The sequence below is a fragment of the Rhinopithecus bieti genome, unplaced genomic scaffold, assembly GCF_001698545.2.
Source record: "Rhinopithecus bieti isolate Rb0 unplaced genomic scaffold, ASM169854v2 scaffold_26977, whole genome shotgun sequence".
Classification (NCBI taxonomy): Eukaryota; Metazoa; Chordata; class Mammalia; order Primates; family Cercopithecidae; genus Rhinopithecus; species Rhinopithecus bieti.
This window is the reverse complement of record NW_016812360.1, coordinates 422,450-439,901: the sequence shown is the minus strand read 5'-3', so window position 1 is coordinate 439,901 and position 17,452 is coordinate 422,450. Positions and strand designations below refer to the sequence as shown.

At 35.7% G+C, this 17,452-nt stretch overlaps 1 protein-coding gene across 2 annotated transcripts in view; it reads left to right on the top strand.

Moving 5' to 3' along the window:
- PRKAA1 (protein kinase AMP-activated catalytic subunit alpha 1) overlaps positions 1-17,452 on the top strand; it is a 41,349-nt gene that overhangs the window by 16,989 nt on the left and 6,908 nt on the right. For both annotated transcript variants that reach the window (XM_017896012.1, XM_017896013.1), the window contains exons 2-6: positions 5,790-5,931; positions 7,895-7,988; positions 11,508-11,652; positions 13,873-13,960; positions 15,700-15,924. In XM_017896012.1, coding sequence (XP_017751501.1) covers positions 5,790-5,931; positions 7,895-7,988; positions 11,508-11,652; positions 13,873-13,960; positions 15,700-15,924 — 694 coding nt within the window. The remainder of the gene's footprint in view (positions 1-5,789; positions 5,932-7,894; positions 7,989-11,507; positions 11,653-13,872; positions 13,961-15,699; positions 15,925-17,452) is intronic.

Here is a 17,452-nt window from a genome sequence, read left to right as displayed (position 1 = left end):
TGGAATAACTATTTTCATTTTAGCATATTACCATTTTATATAAATTTTTTTGTGTAGCTAAAAAATGTAAAGTGCATATATAACTTGTTTTTCATGTTTATAAGAACATTTTCTATTGTTTTCCTAGGAGAGTCTGTTAGGTTGGAATAACCATGTATTAAACTGTTCTCTGAAATTGGTCAGCCTTTTTTTCTTACATAATACACTGTAATGAACATATTTATGCATATTTTTTCATCGACTTTTAAATCAAATTCTTGGAAAACTACAGATTAAAAAAAAATATCCTGATCATGTAATTTATGTGTGTTTATGAGTTTGAATGGTCTCTTGACATTGCTGTCAGGGCATTGCCCCTCTTCCTGCCACTGTGATACAATCATACTTTTGTTATTTATTACTTCAAAAGGGAAGAAGTTATACCACCATACTTTAAAACAATTAATTTATAATTTGATGAAATGCTCAAGTATTAGAAAAAAGTTTTATGGTATATCTTGATTGGTTATGGATTTTGTTCTGTTTATTATGCCTTTTGGGTGGTTGGGGGGCTTCTGTTATTCACAGGTGGGTTAATATTCTGCTCCTTATTACTCGTGAGTTAAATTATACTCAATTCCCTATTCCATAGTTACCACATTCCCTCCCATTTTTGCTAATTTCCTCCTCATTTTTTGTTAGGTGTTCTATAAAATTTCCCATCACATTATTATTGCTACAACCTACTGTTTTCTACATGATTTTAATTGTATTGTTGTAAAAATCTTGCTCTGCTCTGATTTCTTACCTCCTCTATTTTCTTATCACTCTGAAAATAGTTAATACATTTTGCTAATACAATCAATGCATTTCATAGGTGAGTTTAATGTCTATTCTTTTTTTGTTTTATTCTTTTGTATTACAAGACTTTTTGCTTTTTCGTACTTTAGTGTTATTTTTGTCATCATTACAGGCTGGGAAGGTCCCATAGCCCAGGTTGCTTTTGGTCAATACTGTTTTCTCCAGCAGCATTAACTGGCATGTAGGAGATGCTCAGTATATAATGCCAAAATAATGAATTTAAGAGAATGCTTTGAATTCTGATTCCAGTTCCTTATTAAATGACAGAATATATGTCCAGAGTTTTGGATAAGCTCCAATTGTTTCTTAAAGTTAATTGAGGTTGAAATTCAGTTGAGCAGGGTATCATAGGAGTTTGGTTGGTTTGTGGTGGTTTGGAAGTTCAGGCCCAAATGGATTCTGTCTTAGTATTCTTTCCAAGTCTGAGTCCACCAGTATTATCCAGTATCCTGGCTGTTTCCCAGTCCTATTTCAGCTGAGCAGCTATCAAGAGAAAGTCTGTGCCAAGCCAGAGCTTGGAGATTCTTGGAGGATGTGTTTAGTACCATGCTTAGGTTTCAGCCTACTTGTTCTAAGAAAGAAGGTACTTCCTGAAGCAAGCTTTAACAGTCAAGTTGGCTGCTTTTAATCACATCTAATTAGTACTGGAGATTGGAGAACGCCTTACTAGAAAGCAAAATGTGCTTCATCTTCACAGTTGATTTCAGCTGTGATTATAGGGTTGCCCTCCTTCTTTCTCTTGTACATTTCATACTAGATCCCCATCCTTCTAATATAGTTGTATCATACTTTTAAAAAACCTATATTTGTTTTTTCATAATTGTGGCTGTGTAAATACTATTTGCTAAGTCAGTATCTATGACTATGTTTTATTTCTTACAGAACTTTAAGTTTTACTGGCATTCATGAATTATCTCATGTTTTTTCATTTGTTTAATTTTTTTAACCTAAGGCTTAATTTCTCACATCTTCCAGTGCCTTTGTAAAATTTCTCAATATGATATTCCATATTTCTAAACTTGTTAGATTATCTCTCCTCCTACCCCCAGAATAACTATTTTGCATTCTTTGTCACATTCCTATCTGGATTTGTTGCCTTCTAGGCCTTCTCCATATCTGTTACTGTGACTTTGCTTCACCATTTTGAGATTCTCTTAGTTTTTCTACTATATTGGATCCCTTCTTTACTGGATTCCATGCCATCTTTCTTGGGTTTCTTCCTGATTTTGATGGAATATATATTCTCCAGTAGGTTCCTGAGAAAGGGTGCACAAAGGTGAAATTTTTGGAGACTTAGCCTCATGACTGTCTAAATTCTACTGATGCTGATCATAACACCAAAAGACACAATCCCTAATGCCATAATCCCAAATGTTGAAATACTGAAAGATGAAAATCTCTAAAAATCAGAATCCCTAAATTCTAAAAATCTCACACATCTAAAATCCTGAAAATCATAATTGTGAAATATTAAAATCCCAAATGTTGAAATGCTGCAATCCAACACCTGGGGTAGAAATTAGTGCATATTCGGTTGTATGAAAGATGGTTGCATCACTTCACTTGCATCATGTTAGGTGGAACGGATTGCCTTTTTATTATATTTATTTGGAAATTAAGTATGGCTTAAGGAGATGGGTGCCAAATTGAGGGGTGGATTCATGAATTTATTTTTAGGTATCAGCTTGACTGGATTAAGGAATACCTAGAAACCTGTTAAAGCATTACTTTGGGTTTGTCTGTGAGATTAGCATGTGAGTCTGAGTGGACTAGGTGGGGAAGATCTGCCCTCAATGTTGGTAGCCACCATTAAATCTGCTGGAGACCCAGAGAGAACAAATTGTTGCCTTTCTGAGAGCTGGAACAGACTTTTCTTCTGCTGAATTGGACATCAGAACTCCAGGCTTGTTGGTCTTTGGACTCTAGGACATAACAGCAGCAGCCCCTTGGGTCCTGGTCTTTCAGCCTCAGACTGAGACCTGGTTTGGCTTGGTTCTGAGGTCTTTAGACTGAGCCAAGCTACCAGCATGCCAGGGTCTCTCCAGCTTGAAAATGGCCTGTCGTGGAACTTATCAGCCACTATAATCACATGAGCCAATTCCCCTAATAAATCATCTCTCATATATCTATGTATATATACATCTTATTGGTTATGTCTCTCTGGAGAATGCTGACTAATACAGATTTGGTATTGAGAAAGCCAAATATCATTTCTTCTTACTGTATTCCTTACAGCACAATGGAAGAGACCCGTGAAATTGTTCCCTTTCAAAAAGTCTGTGATAAATTAAGTATACTAGGCTACTTAATGGTGAAAGAGAAAAGTTTAAAAGCTAATTATTATTGGTGTTGTGAAAACAGAAAATCACTTAATTGTAATGACCAAGCAATAATTTCTAAATGATCAGCATATACTTACAAAATATTTAGGCCACAACCGCTCTAGTCTAAACACAAGTGAATGTTTTGAAGATCACAGAAGTGAATATGCAGGTGAAAAATATAAGAAAGCTCCCCTGCCAAATTATTCAATCAGGTATGACTTCTGCCCTTTCACACATAGTGCCAATTTGCTATGCTATGTATTTTATCTTTGCCTCATGTCTAATACTGCAGGTATAAATTTTGTAAAGGCTTTTAGAGAATTCTAACTCATTTTATGCACTTTTTCTTTGCATATTTGACTCCATGAAAGTGCATTATCACGATGTGATTCAATGTGTAAGCATTGTGCATGTATATAAAAATGTTGAAACTTGCTCAGTAAATGATGTCCATTTTGTTCATTTGTATTTGTGAAAGGTAAAATTTCTCAAGATCTTGGCTCTTTGGGTGACTCTATTGTGGTTTTTGTGCAAGTGGTAGTGACCCATTGCAGTTTTTGATTGATCTTGTCAGAAGATTCAGGTTGTCTGGTATTTCAGATGACCGCAGTTATGAATCTGGGTGCACCTGATTACCAACCATAGTGATATGTTTATCCATTTTGCTTTTAATCTATTTTTTCATGAATACAGTTTATCTGTTCCTACTATTCCCATGCAATGGTTGTTAGTATACCTGAGTGTTTATGCTTGCAAAAATAGGTTATTAGTGCTTATTTTATTGTGTAAAGGGGCCTATGAACTATTCCATTGTGTTTTCATGTTTCTCAAATACATCTTTTAAAAATGGAAATAAGTGTCTTTAGATAACTTTCTACAAATTATTTTCCAGAATTCTGTTTTAGGATTTTGTTCTTTTGGGATTGTGATTTTTGGAATTTTAGATTTTAGGGATTTTGATCTTTTGGGATTTCAACATTTGGGATTATGGCATTTGGGATTGTGTCTTTTGGGATTATGTCCTAAACCCAAATTCTGTCACCACTGACCATCTAGTGATAGCATTTAAAATGGAAAGACAAAATGACTTGATTTTTTTTCCCTTGATTTTTAACTGCATTTTAAAAAATAGAGACTGGGCATGGTGGCTCACACGTGTAAACCTAGCACTTTGGGAAGTTGAGGCTGGTGGATTGCTTGAACCCAGGAGTTTGAGACCATCCTGGTCAATATGGTGAAACCTGATTTCTACAGAAAAATACAAAAAAATTAGCTGGGTGTGGTGGGGTCTGCCTGTAGTCCCAGCTACTTGGGAGGCTGAGATGGGAGGATCACCTGAGCCTGGGGAGGTTAAGGCTGCATTGAGCTGTGATTGTGACACTGCACTCCACCCTGGGTGATAGAGTGATACCCTGTCTCAAAAAAATAAAAAAAATAAAAAAATAAAAAAAATTAAAAAACAGAAAAAAAATTAAAAATAGAGAAACCAAAAAAACTAGAAACCACATGCACATGAACCAGAATTTCAAAGGTATAAGAGGTTATGGATGGGGAAATGTATCTATGGCATGAGAGTCTTTTGGGATGATGGAACTGTTCTGTATCTGACTATATAATGCTGGTTACACCAATTTCTATGTTTTAATATCCATATAAATGATACTAAAAGAAAATTTCAGTCTATATGTATGATAGGTTAAAAGGTGAAAATTAAAAGAATTTAAAATACAAAATACAAAAGGTATACTTCCTCTCATCCTTTAGTCTTCTAGCTTTATTTTCTGGAAGAAACCACTGTTACCAATTTCTTACGTATTCTCCTACGTAATCACTCTTAAACATCTGAACATTTGGGATGAATCTGGCAAAAGAGAAAAGAACTTAGATTTGCTTAGCTATTTTCTGAGAATGCTAGATAACTACTCTTATAATATGTCTAAATATATTATGACTTTTGTTTTGTTGAGGCAGCATCTCAATCATCACCCCAGGCTGGAGTGCAGTGGTGCAATCTGGGCTCGCTGCAACCTCTGCCTCCCGGGTTCAAGTGATTCTCCTGTTTCACCTCCCAAGTAGCTGGGATTACAGGCATGCACCACCACACCCAGCTGATTTTTGTTATTTTTTTGTTTGTTTGAGACAGAGTTTTGCTCTTGTTACCCAAGCTGGAGTGCAATGGAATAATCTCGGCTCACTGCAACCTCTGTCTCCCAGGTTCAAGCGATTCTCCTGCCTCAGCCTCCTGAGTAGCTGGGATTACAGCCACGTGCCAGCACGCCCCTCCAAATTTTTGTGGTTTTAGTAGAAACGAGGTTTCACCATGTTAGCCAGGCTGGTCTCGAACTCCTGATCTCAGGTAATCTGCCCGCCTTGGCCTCCCAAAGTGCTGGGATTACAGGCATAAGCCACCATGCCTGGCCATTAATTTTTGTATTTTTTAGTAGAGATGGGGTTTTCCCATGTTGGCCAGACTGGTTTCGAACTCGTGACCTCAAGTCATCTACCTGCCTTGGCCTCCCAAAGTGCTGGGATTACAGGTGTAAACCACCGCACCCGGCCAGAATATGTGTAAATATTTTATTAATCATACTTAGTACTAATTTATTAAAACTACTTCTTTTACAGTTGGCAAACATGAATTGACTGGGCATAAAGTTGCTGTGAAGATACTCAATCGACAGAAAATTCGGAGCCTTGATGTGGTAGGAAAAATCCGCAGAGAAATTCAGAACCTCAAGCTTTTCAGGCATCCTCATATAATTAAACTGTAAGCTCTGTTTATATTAAATACAGTCCAGTTATCTTTTCATCTTTTTTGTTAACCTACTTAATGTGACAAGCGAGAAAAATGACTGACACTTCTTTTTGTTTCCTGAGGGTTTTGAAAAGTTTCTCCCTCGGCCGTGTGCAGTGGCTCACACCTGTAATTCCAGCACTTTGGAATTACAAAGTGGAGGCTGAGGCAGGCGGATCACCTGAGGTCAGGAGTACGAGACCAGCCTGGCCAACATGGTGAAACCCTGTCTCCACTAAAAATACAAAAATTAGCTGCTCATGGTGCTGGGTGCCTGTAATCCCAGCTACTCGGGAGGCTGAGGCTGGAGAATGGCTTGAACGTGGGAGGTGGAGGTTGCAGTGAGCTGAGATCATGCCATTGCACTCCAGCTTGGGCAACAAAAGCGAAACTCTGTCTCAAACAAACAAACAAACAAAGTTTCTTCCCGTTCATGTATTTTTCTAACCCCACTGGTGGTCATTTAAGCCTATGTTCGTGTTTTGCCCTTGTGCTTATCAGCTGTTACCTTCTCATTCTTTCCTCTCTTCTGGAAAGATGCCCTTCTGATAATGTTTGGTGCCCCACTGCTTGCAGTAAAACCAGCAATGATCTGCTAGTGAAAACTCTTGACCTCCAAATGCCCACATGATGTCAGTTAGCCTCACTAGCGAGAATGCGATAGTAGAAAGGGTTTTTCCCCATCCTGCTTACACCTGACCATACAGATAACAAAATTTCAGGAATCCAGTATTTCAAAAGGGCAGTAATCTTACTGTTGTTTTACAGTTGCCAGTTGTAGAGTCTACAAATAACATATTTCCTGCTCAGCTTCTGCTTTGTTACGCAGGCAATAACTTAAAGCTGCTTAGGTTTTTCTCCTGAACTGGCTGACTCAAATTTGTTTCACTCTCACCTCTTCTCATTTGTTGAGTGCTATGGTTTTAAATACCATCCATATGCTGACCACCCCTAAATGTACATCTCTTGCTTTAAGATCTCTTCTTACACCAGACTCATGCTCACTGCTGACTTTACATTTCCATTTGTATATTCGCAAGGCATTTAAAACTCAACCCGGCCCAAAATGAACTCTTTATTACTCTCCCAAACCTGCTCTTCCCACAGTTTGTACCATCTTGGCTAATAGCCAGTTACCCAGGGCTAAAACTTAGGAACCATTTTTAACTTCCCTGTTTCTTTCACTTTCTACCATCCATTTCATTCCTTCCTTCACAATCAAGCTAGGATGTGACTGCTTCCCAGTTCCTTTATCACTGTCAACCTGGTCTCAGCCACCTTCATCTGTCTCACGAAATCCTGAAGTAACCTCCTGTGTCTACCTTTACTGTTGACAATTAATTCTTCAAACTGCTGCCATAGTTTTCCTTTTCATATGCCAGATCACATGACTGGTTAAAACATATAATAGCTTTTCATCTTCCTTGGAGTAAAAGCCAAAGCCTTATCATGGCTTGTAAAATTCTGTGTCCTCTGGCCTGCAGTTAACACCTTTGACTCTACATCCGATTTCTCTCTTAATATTCCTTGAACATGCCAAGCAGGCTTCTACTTGGGGACTTTTGCAGTTGCTATTCCCTCTCCTGGGTTCACTTTCCTCCTAATTACATAATTTGTTCCCATTCTTCTTTTAGGCTCAGCTCAAATGTTACTTTATTAGAGGCCTTCCTTGAACACTCTGTATACAAAGATTCCCCTTAATTTGCTTTATTTTTCTTCATAGCATGTTCCACCGCCTGAGATATTGCTTAATTTATTTAGTGTCTGTTTCCTGGTTCCTGGAACATGAACTCCATGAGAGCAGAGAATTTTTGTTTCCTGCAGTCTTCCCAGCTCCTAGCATAGTACCTGGTATACTATAGGTGCTTAGTAAATATTTATTGAATGAATGAATATACATGTTTTAATATTCGTAGACAATGTTTTCTCTCACCAGGTACCAGGTCATCAGTACACCATCTGATATTTTCATGGTGATGGAATATGTCTCAGGAGGAGAGCTATTTGATTATATCTGTAAGAATGGAAGGGTAAGCTGTTCTGATTTAATTCTTTATGTATTTTGTAACTCTCCTTTATCCTTTACTAGCATCAAAATGTCAGCAAGCAATTTTAAGAGGTCTATTTAATAACCAGTTCCCTTAGTTATATGTTTGTTTAGAATCATAAACTGTTTACAACTAGAAAGGATCCTCAAGATTATCTCCTTAGCCTGTTTATACAGATGTGGATACTGAGCCTCATGGCTTATATGTTTGCTTACAGTAACGTGATTTATTAATAACAGAATTGGCTTGAGCCCCAGAACTCATAATCCTCAGACTTATGCTTCCAGGGTATACAAACACTTTGTATATGTATTTTAATGTAATTAATCCTTACAAAATATATTATTACTTAAAGATCTAGGCCTTGCCAGTCAATTCTAGCCACATTTAAATTGCATTCATGTTATGGTTTCAGAAATCTCATGTACCTGGAGTAGTAAAAACAGGCTCCATGAAGGAGGTAGGAATTAGATACAAAGAATTTAGAGCTGGCAGGAATTTTACAGGACATTTTGAACACTACCTTAAGTTACAGCTACAAAAACTCAACACTGCCCTATGCCCATACTTTTTCTCATACCCAGGTTATGTGGTATGCAAAAGCCCCTTTGTGGGAGAGCTGTATCTAGCCCTGAAAAGAAAGCTTGTCTCACTCCCAATCTTAAGTTATTTACATTACTCATTAATTTGTTCTATATAGCATGTCTACTTTCAACAAAATCAAACTTATTAACCAAGTTAATTTTGATTTTACTATTTCTTAATATGATTCATTTCTATTTCAGATACTCCCCTTCTTTACTCCTGCTTCTCCTTACCAAAACAAACAAACAAAAAAAAGTTCTGCCTGGAGAAATGGGAAACAGGCACAATTGATATATTTTTTTCTTATCTTTTCTGTTGTTTATTTCTTGGTTTTGCCTTGTGGGTATTTCTTCAGTTTTACCAGTTGAATATTAAAATTTCAGCACCCATATTTTCTATTTCAAAAGTTTCTTATTTTCTGAAATTTTCATTTATTTAGTCTGCTGTTATTTGCCTCACAGATGTAATAACCTAGTCTGGGGATGGCATTTTAAAACAAGTTTTCCTCCGTTCCATCTTGTTCTGTACCTTCTGTGCTCTCTGCTCCCCATTTTTTTCTGTTCATTTTATTCATTTTTGTCTTTGATGCATGGCCCTTTTTCAGATATTTGGTGATTCTTGGTTGTCCACTAAATATTTAAGAATAAGGTACTAAATGCCAGGCTTATATAGGTGGAACTTATTGATTGCTGGCTTTTCCCATAGCTTGAATACGTAGGGATTTGTCTATTTTATTACTGTACACCAAATGTTAATAATAACAAATACGTTTTCTTGGATCAGATATTTGCTCCAGAAGAAACCTTCCCATTTCCTTAAAGGCCTTAGCTTAACTGCCAGTGCTGCAGGAGCTGAGTGGGGAAAAGAGATGCAAGTCTCACTAGTTAGTATGTTGACTTTCTCTTAGCCCCCATGTTTTCCTTAGGATGCCTTATCCCTGCCTTGGTGTCCTTGAGAACAGAGCTGGTTCAGCCTTATTAGAGTAAATTTATACGTCTTATTCCCCAATATGGGTGAGTTTAAAAGCTTCTTAACTTCAAGCACTTGTCCTGTTTTCAGCTCATCTCTCACTTCTACCTTGAGCAGTTCCCTATGTTTCCAGTTTCTAAGGCTTCCCAGGGCTTTGTGTGCAGACATTTATTTTTTTCTGGTTTCTACCCCTGTAGGCTTAGTCTTTATTACTGTTCATCTATTGTCCTCCTTGGTGACTCCTCTTGATTATTGCTGTCTCTTTTGTTCTTTTTGTCTTTATATGCCTCTTTTATTGCTGATGTCATTTTAGTGATGTTTCAAGAGTTGGAGACAAAAGATTTAATCTGCTATGTTTAATTGGAAATGTATTTTGACTTTTCTAATCTTTCTTTATAGACATCCCTTTCTCCATCCTTTGTAATTGTACTTGTTATGAATACAGTATAATTTTCATTTTCGTAGCCTGCCTAGTTATTTTACTTTTTATATTTTGTTTAATCAAGTTTTCTCCTACTTTTTCATATTTGAACAGATACTCTTTTTTTTCTCCATGAACCTACAAATCTTCTAGAAATAAAAGTATTAGATTGCTAAAGGATTAATATTTTTCTAGAGGAGCAGTGTCTTATAATACTTTCTTTTTTCAAAATAAATTACTGATTTGTCTTTTCTCCCAGATTATCCATGCCCTTTAAGTTGTAAGTCTGGTTTTAGAATGCTAATTTGTGACCTGTGTTAGAGAATTGCATATTGGAGTCCTTGGCTTAGAGGATTTATAGCTTATTTATATGACTTCTTGGGAGCAGGCACATCCAAGTAATGGTTGTCACTTATGTTGAAAAAAGTGATAATATATGGATACATAGAGAAGTTTAAAAAAAATACTTCAGGCTGCATGCAGTGGCACATGCCTGTAATCCTCAGCACTTGGGGATGTTTGAGGCAGTAGATGGCCTCAGGAGTTCGAGACCAGCTTGGGCAACATGGCAAAGTCTTGTCTCTATCAGAAATACAAAAATTAGTGGGCTTGGTGGCATGCATCTGTGGTCCCAACTACTTAGGAGGCTGGGGTGGGAGGATTGCTGGAGCCCAGGGAAGCGGAGGTTGCAGTGAGCCGTGATGGCACTACTGAATTCCAGCCTTGATAACAGAATGAGACTGGGTCTCAAAATATAGATAAATTTAAAACCAAAACAAAAAAAACAAAACAAAACAAAAGGTAGTTGCTACATAAGATTTTTTTTCCAGCAAGCATATTAAAGATAAAATGCTATGATATTTTATTAAATGAATTAAGGTATTTCTTGTTAAAATATCTTATGTTTTGGGACATATAGCAACATAGTTGCTTGCTGGTTTATGAATAGTGCTTAAATATTACTTCCTCATGGTCTAAAATAGTATCCCCCACCCCATTGTCACTCACTGTACCCATATTTTGCTTTGTTTTTCTTCAAAACAGTATCACTCCTTCAGACTATATTTATTAGTCTATTTTCATCAACTAGATTAGGGCCTTTGTTTTATTCATTGCTGTGTAATGAATGTCTGAAACAATGTGTAGTACATTGAAGGTATTCAGTAAATATTTGTTACAAGAATGAAAAATTAAATATTTCCAGCTTATAAAAGAAAATATGCCACATTTCAAGTAGATATTGAAATTATTTGAAATAACTCATGAGATACAGAGGAAGGCAAGCTGTTACAATGTAGTCATATGCAAATGATAATATTAGAAACTTGAGTTACTGATTTGGGTTCCAGGACCATCTTAGCATTTCTGTTTTGTGCTACAGGTATCTCCTCCTCATGTCAAAAGTATCTCATAAGTTCATTTGGAAGATTTTTATGTATTTTGACAGTTTTATAGGTTGGAGAATTATATATAGGACAATTTACTTTGAAAGACACATCTTTAAAATGCCTCTCTACTTTTCTTAGCTGGATGAAAAAGAAAGTCGACGTCTGTTCCAACAGATCCTTTCTGGTGTGGATTATTGTCACAGGCATATGGTAGTCCATAGAGATTTGAAACCTGAAAATGTCCTGCTTGATGCACACATGAATGCAAAGATAGCCGATTTTGGTAAGGATAATTTTATAGTTTCTTACGTTCATTTCTAATGTTCTTATAGTTTCAATGAACCTATATAGAATTCTTCAGATAATTGTAAAAGATTACATAAAGTAATAGACTATGTCAAAGTATTCTATTTTGTCTATGAACATACAAAAATAAGAAAAGCTAAGAAATCATCTTTTCTTAGGTTTAAATGCCTTTATTACTATTAGTATTATTTTACAGAGACAGAGTTTTGCTTTGTTACTCAGGCCGAAGGGCAGTGATGTGATCATAGCTCAATGCAGCCCCAAACTGCTGGGCCAGGCAGCCCTCCTGCCTCAGCCTCCTGAGTAGCTGGGACTGCAGGTGTGCACTACCATGCCAGGCTAACTTTTGTATTTTTGTAGAGACGGGTTCTCACTATGTTGTCCAGGCTGCTCTCGAACTCCTGGCCTCAAGTGATCCTCCTGCCACAGCTTCCCAAAGTATGGAGATTACAGGCATGCACCACTGCACCTGGCTCTTTAAATATCTTTAAAATTAAATTTTAAACAACTTAAATTGGTAGCATTAGAGAGACTATTTAAAAAGAGAGTATTATTTGTGAAAGAGAAGGTAGCAGCTTTATTTCCAATATGTTCAAAAGAATCAAGTATGGAGAAGAAGGAAAGTGAGTGGGATGAAATTATTTAAAACTTTGAAAGCCAGAAGTGAACTATGTGAATTATAATTATTTAAAATTATTTAAAACAATTTTTTAATTAAAAAAATTTTATTTAAAAATTATTTTAAAATGTTTTAAATGATAATAAATTATAATTTGTTTAAAGAACATTTTGATTGTTAAAAATGAATTATTTTGACTGGGTGTGATGGCTCACGCTTGTAATCCCAGCATTTTGGGAGGCCGAGGCGGGCGGATCATCTGAGGTCAGGAGTTTGAGACCAGCCTGGCCAACATGGTGAAACCCCGTTTCTACTAAAAATACAAAATTACCCAGGCATGGTGGTATGCGCCTATAGTCCCAGCTACCTGGGAGGCTGAGGCAGAAGAACTGCTGGAACCCAGGAGGTGGAGGAGTCGAGATTGTGCCACTGTACTCCAGCCTGGGCGACAGAGTGTGACATGTTCTCAAAAAAAAAAAAAAGAATTTGGTTTTCTGTATTTCCTGTATAAATTGCCATTGACCTTACTAAACCTAAGTGAAAAAGGAATCTCTGCACTTCTTTTCTTTAGGTTGGTTTTAGTTCAAATCAGATAAATTTTTTTTGTTTGTTTTTTGTTTTGAGACAGAGTCTCACTCTGTCACCCAGGCTGGAGTGCAGTGGTGTGATCTCTGCTCACTTCAGCCTCTGCCTTCCAGGCTCAAGTGATTCTCCCACCTTAGCCTCCCAAGTAGCTGGGACCACAGATGCGTGCCACCACACCCAGCTACAATTTTTTTTTTTTGTATTTTTGGTAGAGATGGGGCTTCATTATGTTGGCCAGGTGGACTCGAACTCCTGAGCCCAAGTGATCTGCCTGTCTTGGTCTCCCAAAGTGCTGGGATTATAGGTGTGAGCCACCATGTCTGGCCCAGAGAATATTCTTATAAATATTTTCCTTAGTTTTGACTACATCTATATATCGATATTTATAACTGTATCTACTTAAATGTTTAGATATTAACTGAAAAATGCCAACCAAACCTGAGCTGGTTGTTTTGGTGTTTCTTTCTTTTTTTTTTAATAGTAATTGGCTAAATTATTTGAATTTCTTATTCCTCAGTTGATTATTTTTATAGGATGCATTTTGAGGGAGCAACGGTTTCTTTTGGAGTAAAACTATGAGGGAACTTTGAAATTCAAAATTACTAGTTTTTATTTTTTTAAAAAATCAGAACAGGATTAATAGGAACTTTGAATTTTAATCCTTCTATTCATCTGTTATAGATTATTTTCCCTAGTAATTTCTGTATTAATAAAACTTAAACATGCCAAGTTTTTTCTAATAAGCAAAATAACCAACAGCTTAATATTTGCATTAAACTCTAACAGTGCACTAACTTTAAATGTTGAAATAGATTACACATTTTAGGGCATAATGGCAGAATATTTGGCTACAATAGACCATAGGATTTTGTTGAAGCAAATAACAGAATGATGATTTATCATTTTTAAAGCAAACTCAATTTTACTGTTTAATGGGGTTTTAATTTTTGTCTTTGGGAAATCTTTTGAGTAGCTGATTTTGTGCACTTTCAGGTCTTTCAAACATGATGTCAGATGGTGAATTTTTAAGAACAAGTTGTGGCTCACCCAACTATGCTGCACCAGAAGTAATTTCAGGAAGGTAGTATTTGATACCCCACCACCCTCAATACATTTGAAATTGTCTTTTTCTCCTAGATTCTGTCAGTCTATAGTGTCATAATTAATTCTAATGAAAATAAAGAAAAATAAGGCTTATTCTTAACCACATTTATACGTGAATGAGGCTTAAGGACTACAAGTCAACATTATATTAAAGTTGTTAGAAGAGAGTACATTAATTTTTTTCCCAGGTGGAAGAAATGGAAAGTTTAAAACCTAGGGTGTTTAAAAAGTAGGTAAGACACTGGAAACTTGAATAATACAGACATATCTAGTAGTTAGAAAAGGGTTACTATTTACTTAGAGGAAAAATTAAACATGTAATGTGTAGCTTTCATTTTTTACATAGATGGCATTTTGTAGTACCTTTATGTTTCATGATAAAATGTCTTGGGGAATTGGGCTGAAGTAATCTTTAAACTTCATTTATGTTGAATCTTTGTTCTTTAAACCTTTTAGAGACTGCAATATTATAAGAATTTTAACCTCTCAATTTACTAATTACCAGCATTGAGAACATGAAGATATTTGTACAGTGTCGCTTGTTGAATAGTTTGGAAAACAGAAGAATTTAATATTTTTAAGAGTAACTCTTTGTCCTTCACTATACTACTGAAATTGAAAACAGAAGCTGAAGTTTGCTAGTTTTTATAATGAACTTTTAATAACTTTTCATCCAATCCATGCTTATTTGTGTGAATGTTTCCCATCTTGATTAACTCAGAATGCAGAAATACTGTAGTATTTTCTTTGTGTTTTCATAAGCTTGTTGGCCTAGACTGCTCAAAGAAATGAGATCTGTGTAAAAACATGGCTATGAGTAAGGCAGGAGTACCTAATTTTAGATTTGTCAAGTTTCATCTTTTTTTAATATTAATGTCAAAAATTCTTTTAAACATTTTTAAAAAATTGTGTTGTCTGTCTTAATTCTTTTAGGAATAAAACAATTCAGGACATGGAGACTGTGAAAAGTGTTATTTAAATAATAAAAAGTGTTATAACTGTGCATATATGCAATGGGCTGTTACTGAAATTTAATTTTTCTAGTTTGGATAAGGTCTTTCTTCAAGCTCTTGGTGTATGAGAACTTTTAATTTCAAAATAATATTTATCGATCAGTTCAGCAATACATAACTTTAAAGAAATCCTTTTCCTGAATCCAGACTTTGAATGGGTGATCTAACTAGTCTGCAGTTAACTATAGTGCACTGCAAATGAGATTTAAAAAATCTGTGAACCAATTTGCCTGGTTTTCTTTCATAGCCTCAGGATCCTTTCACCTTGGTGTAAGAAGTCTTGCGTTATTGGGATTGTGGGTTCAGAGTCCATTACTAAAGAACATTCTCAGTTGATGAAATATCACTTAATCTCTCCTCTGTAACAAAAACCAATGGTTTTAAATTGAATAGTGATATGTTTGTTTGTAAATTGAATAGTGATATGTTTGTTCAAGGTTTGGCCCTATTGTTAGATCCCATCAGGGCCATAGTAAACAGTAGAACAGAATTTTAGCCATGTTGTGTAATTTACAAAACTTCTTGACTTTTGTTTTCAAAGATAATACTAATGGAATTAACTTTATGTGTAACATGTAGTAGTGGCTATAAAAACCATATTCTGCTTATGAATTCTTTATGAAATATCCATATTTGAAATTTTTGATTAACTGATCCTTAGGTTAAAATGATTCCTTAATCCAATTGTTATTTCCTGTTACAGATTGTATGCAGGCCCAGAGGTAGATATATGGAGCAGTGGGGTTATTCTCTATGCTTTATTATGTGGAACCCTTCCATTTGATGATGACCATGTGCCAACTCTTTTTAAGAAGATATGTGATGGGATCTTCTATACCCCTCAATATTTAAATCCTTCTGTGATTAGCCTTTTGAAACATATGCTGCAGGTGGATCCCATGAAGAGGGCCACAATCAAAGATATCAGGTAATAAAGCAATTTGGAAGTTATCAGATCTAATAGTATCCATGATAAAAGTTATGTGAAAAAAAAGTTGCAGAACAGAATATACAGTATAATCCTGTTTTTATGTGAAAAAATAGAGTGTAGAGACACATTTATTTTATTTTGTTATTAAAAATACATAGTAAACTGATTACCTTAGGGAAGTAAGATTAGTAAGAGGGAGGGCTTTCACTTTTTACTTACACATCTTTGTTTTGAAATGTTTACAGTGAACATTATATTACTTTTTAAATTAATAAAAAAGCTAATGAAAGGCTGGTGCGGTGGCTCACACCTGTACTTCCAGCACTTTGGGAGGCTGAGGGAAGATCATGTGAGCTCAAGAGTTTGAGACGAGCCTGGGTGACAGAGAGAGACTCCATATATATGTATATCTTTTATTTTTATTTATTTATTTATTTTTGAGACAAGGTCTTGCTCTGTCACCCAGGCTGGAGTGCAGTGGTATGATCATAGCTCAGTGTAGCCTGTAACTCCGGGGTCAAGTGATCCTCCCACTTTAGCCTCTCTAGTAGCTGAGACTATAGGCATCCACCATCATGCCTGGCTGTTTTTTTGTTGTTGTTTTGTTTTGTTTTTTTGTTTTTGTTTTTGTTTGGAGTGACAGGGTCTCGCTATTTTTGCCCAGGCTGGTTTTGAACTCCTGGCCTCAAGTGATCCTTGTGCCTTTCCCTCACAGTGTTGGGATTACAGGTGTGAGCCAGTATGCCTGGCATTAGGATTAATACTTTTCAGTAGTAAATTTGTGGGTTGCTATTTGATTTCTTATCTCATGAATTATTGTATTTTTTTTTTAATCCCAAGGAATAAGAAAATTTTAATTTAATTGACTTATTTTTCCTGGTAGTATACATTGAATTACATGCAAAATTCCTGTTTTGTAGGTAAAAGTCAGTATTACCAGTTTCATCTGGTTCAACCTAATAGTTTAAATTAGACAAAAATGATGATGACAAATTTTCTTCTCAAATTTGGGTGAGCCATTTCTGATGAAGACTTAAACAATTTTACTGCAAGCTTTGTTTCTCCTTTTTTTTTTTTTTTTTTTTTTAAAACCCCCTATGGAAATTTTGGTCTCTTTTGGTCTTCTAATGGCTAGACTGCACATTTATCTGAGAGGGAAGAAATAAATCAGATGTGGATCTAGGAATAGTGAATACGAAAGCATTAATGTAATGAAGAAGAAGGAAAGATTATATGTGGAACTTGCAGCTTGATTACTTTCCACTTACTACACATGTTTTAGACTAGCTAAAAAAGAGACCATCAATGGCAGGGCATGATTTTATCACCAAAGGGAAAGGACAGATCATTCTCTAAAATTTATATTTTAAGATATCCAGGTAAGAAATGTTTTTGCTTGTGTTTTACCTATTTTTTTCCAATTAAAATGTAATACATGACAATTAAAGACTTAGAAAAACACCAACAAAAATAGAGAAGAGAATAAAAATTATCTTTAATCCCATGACCCAGAAGATAACCATTG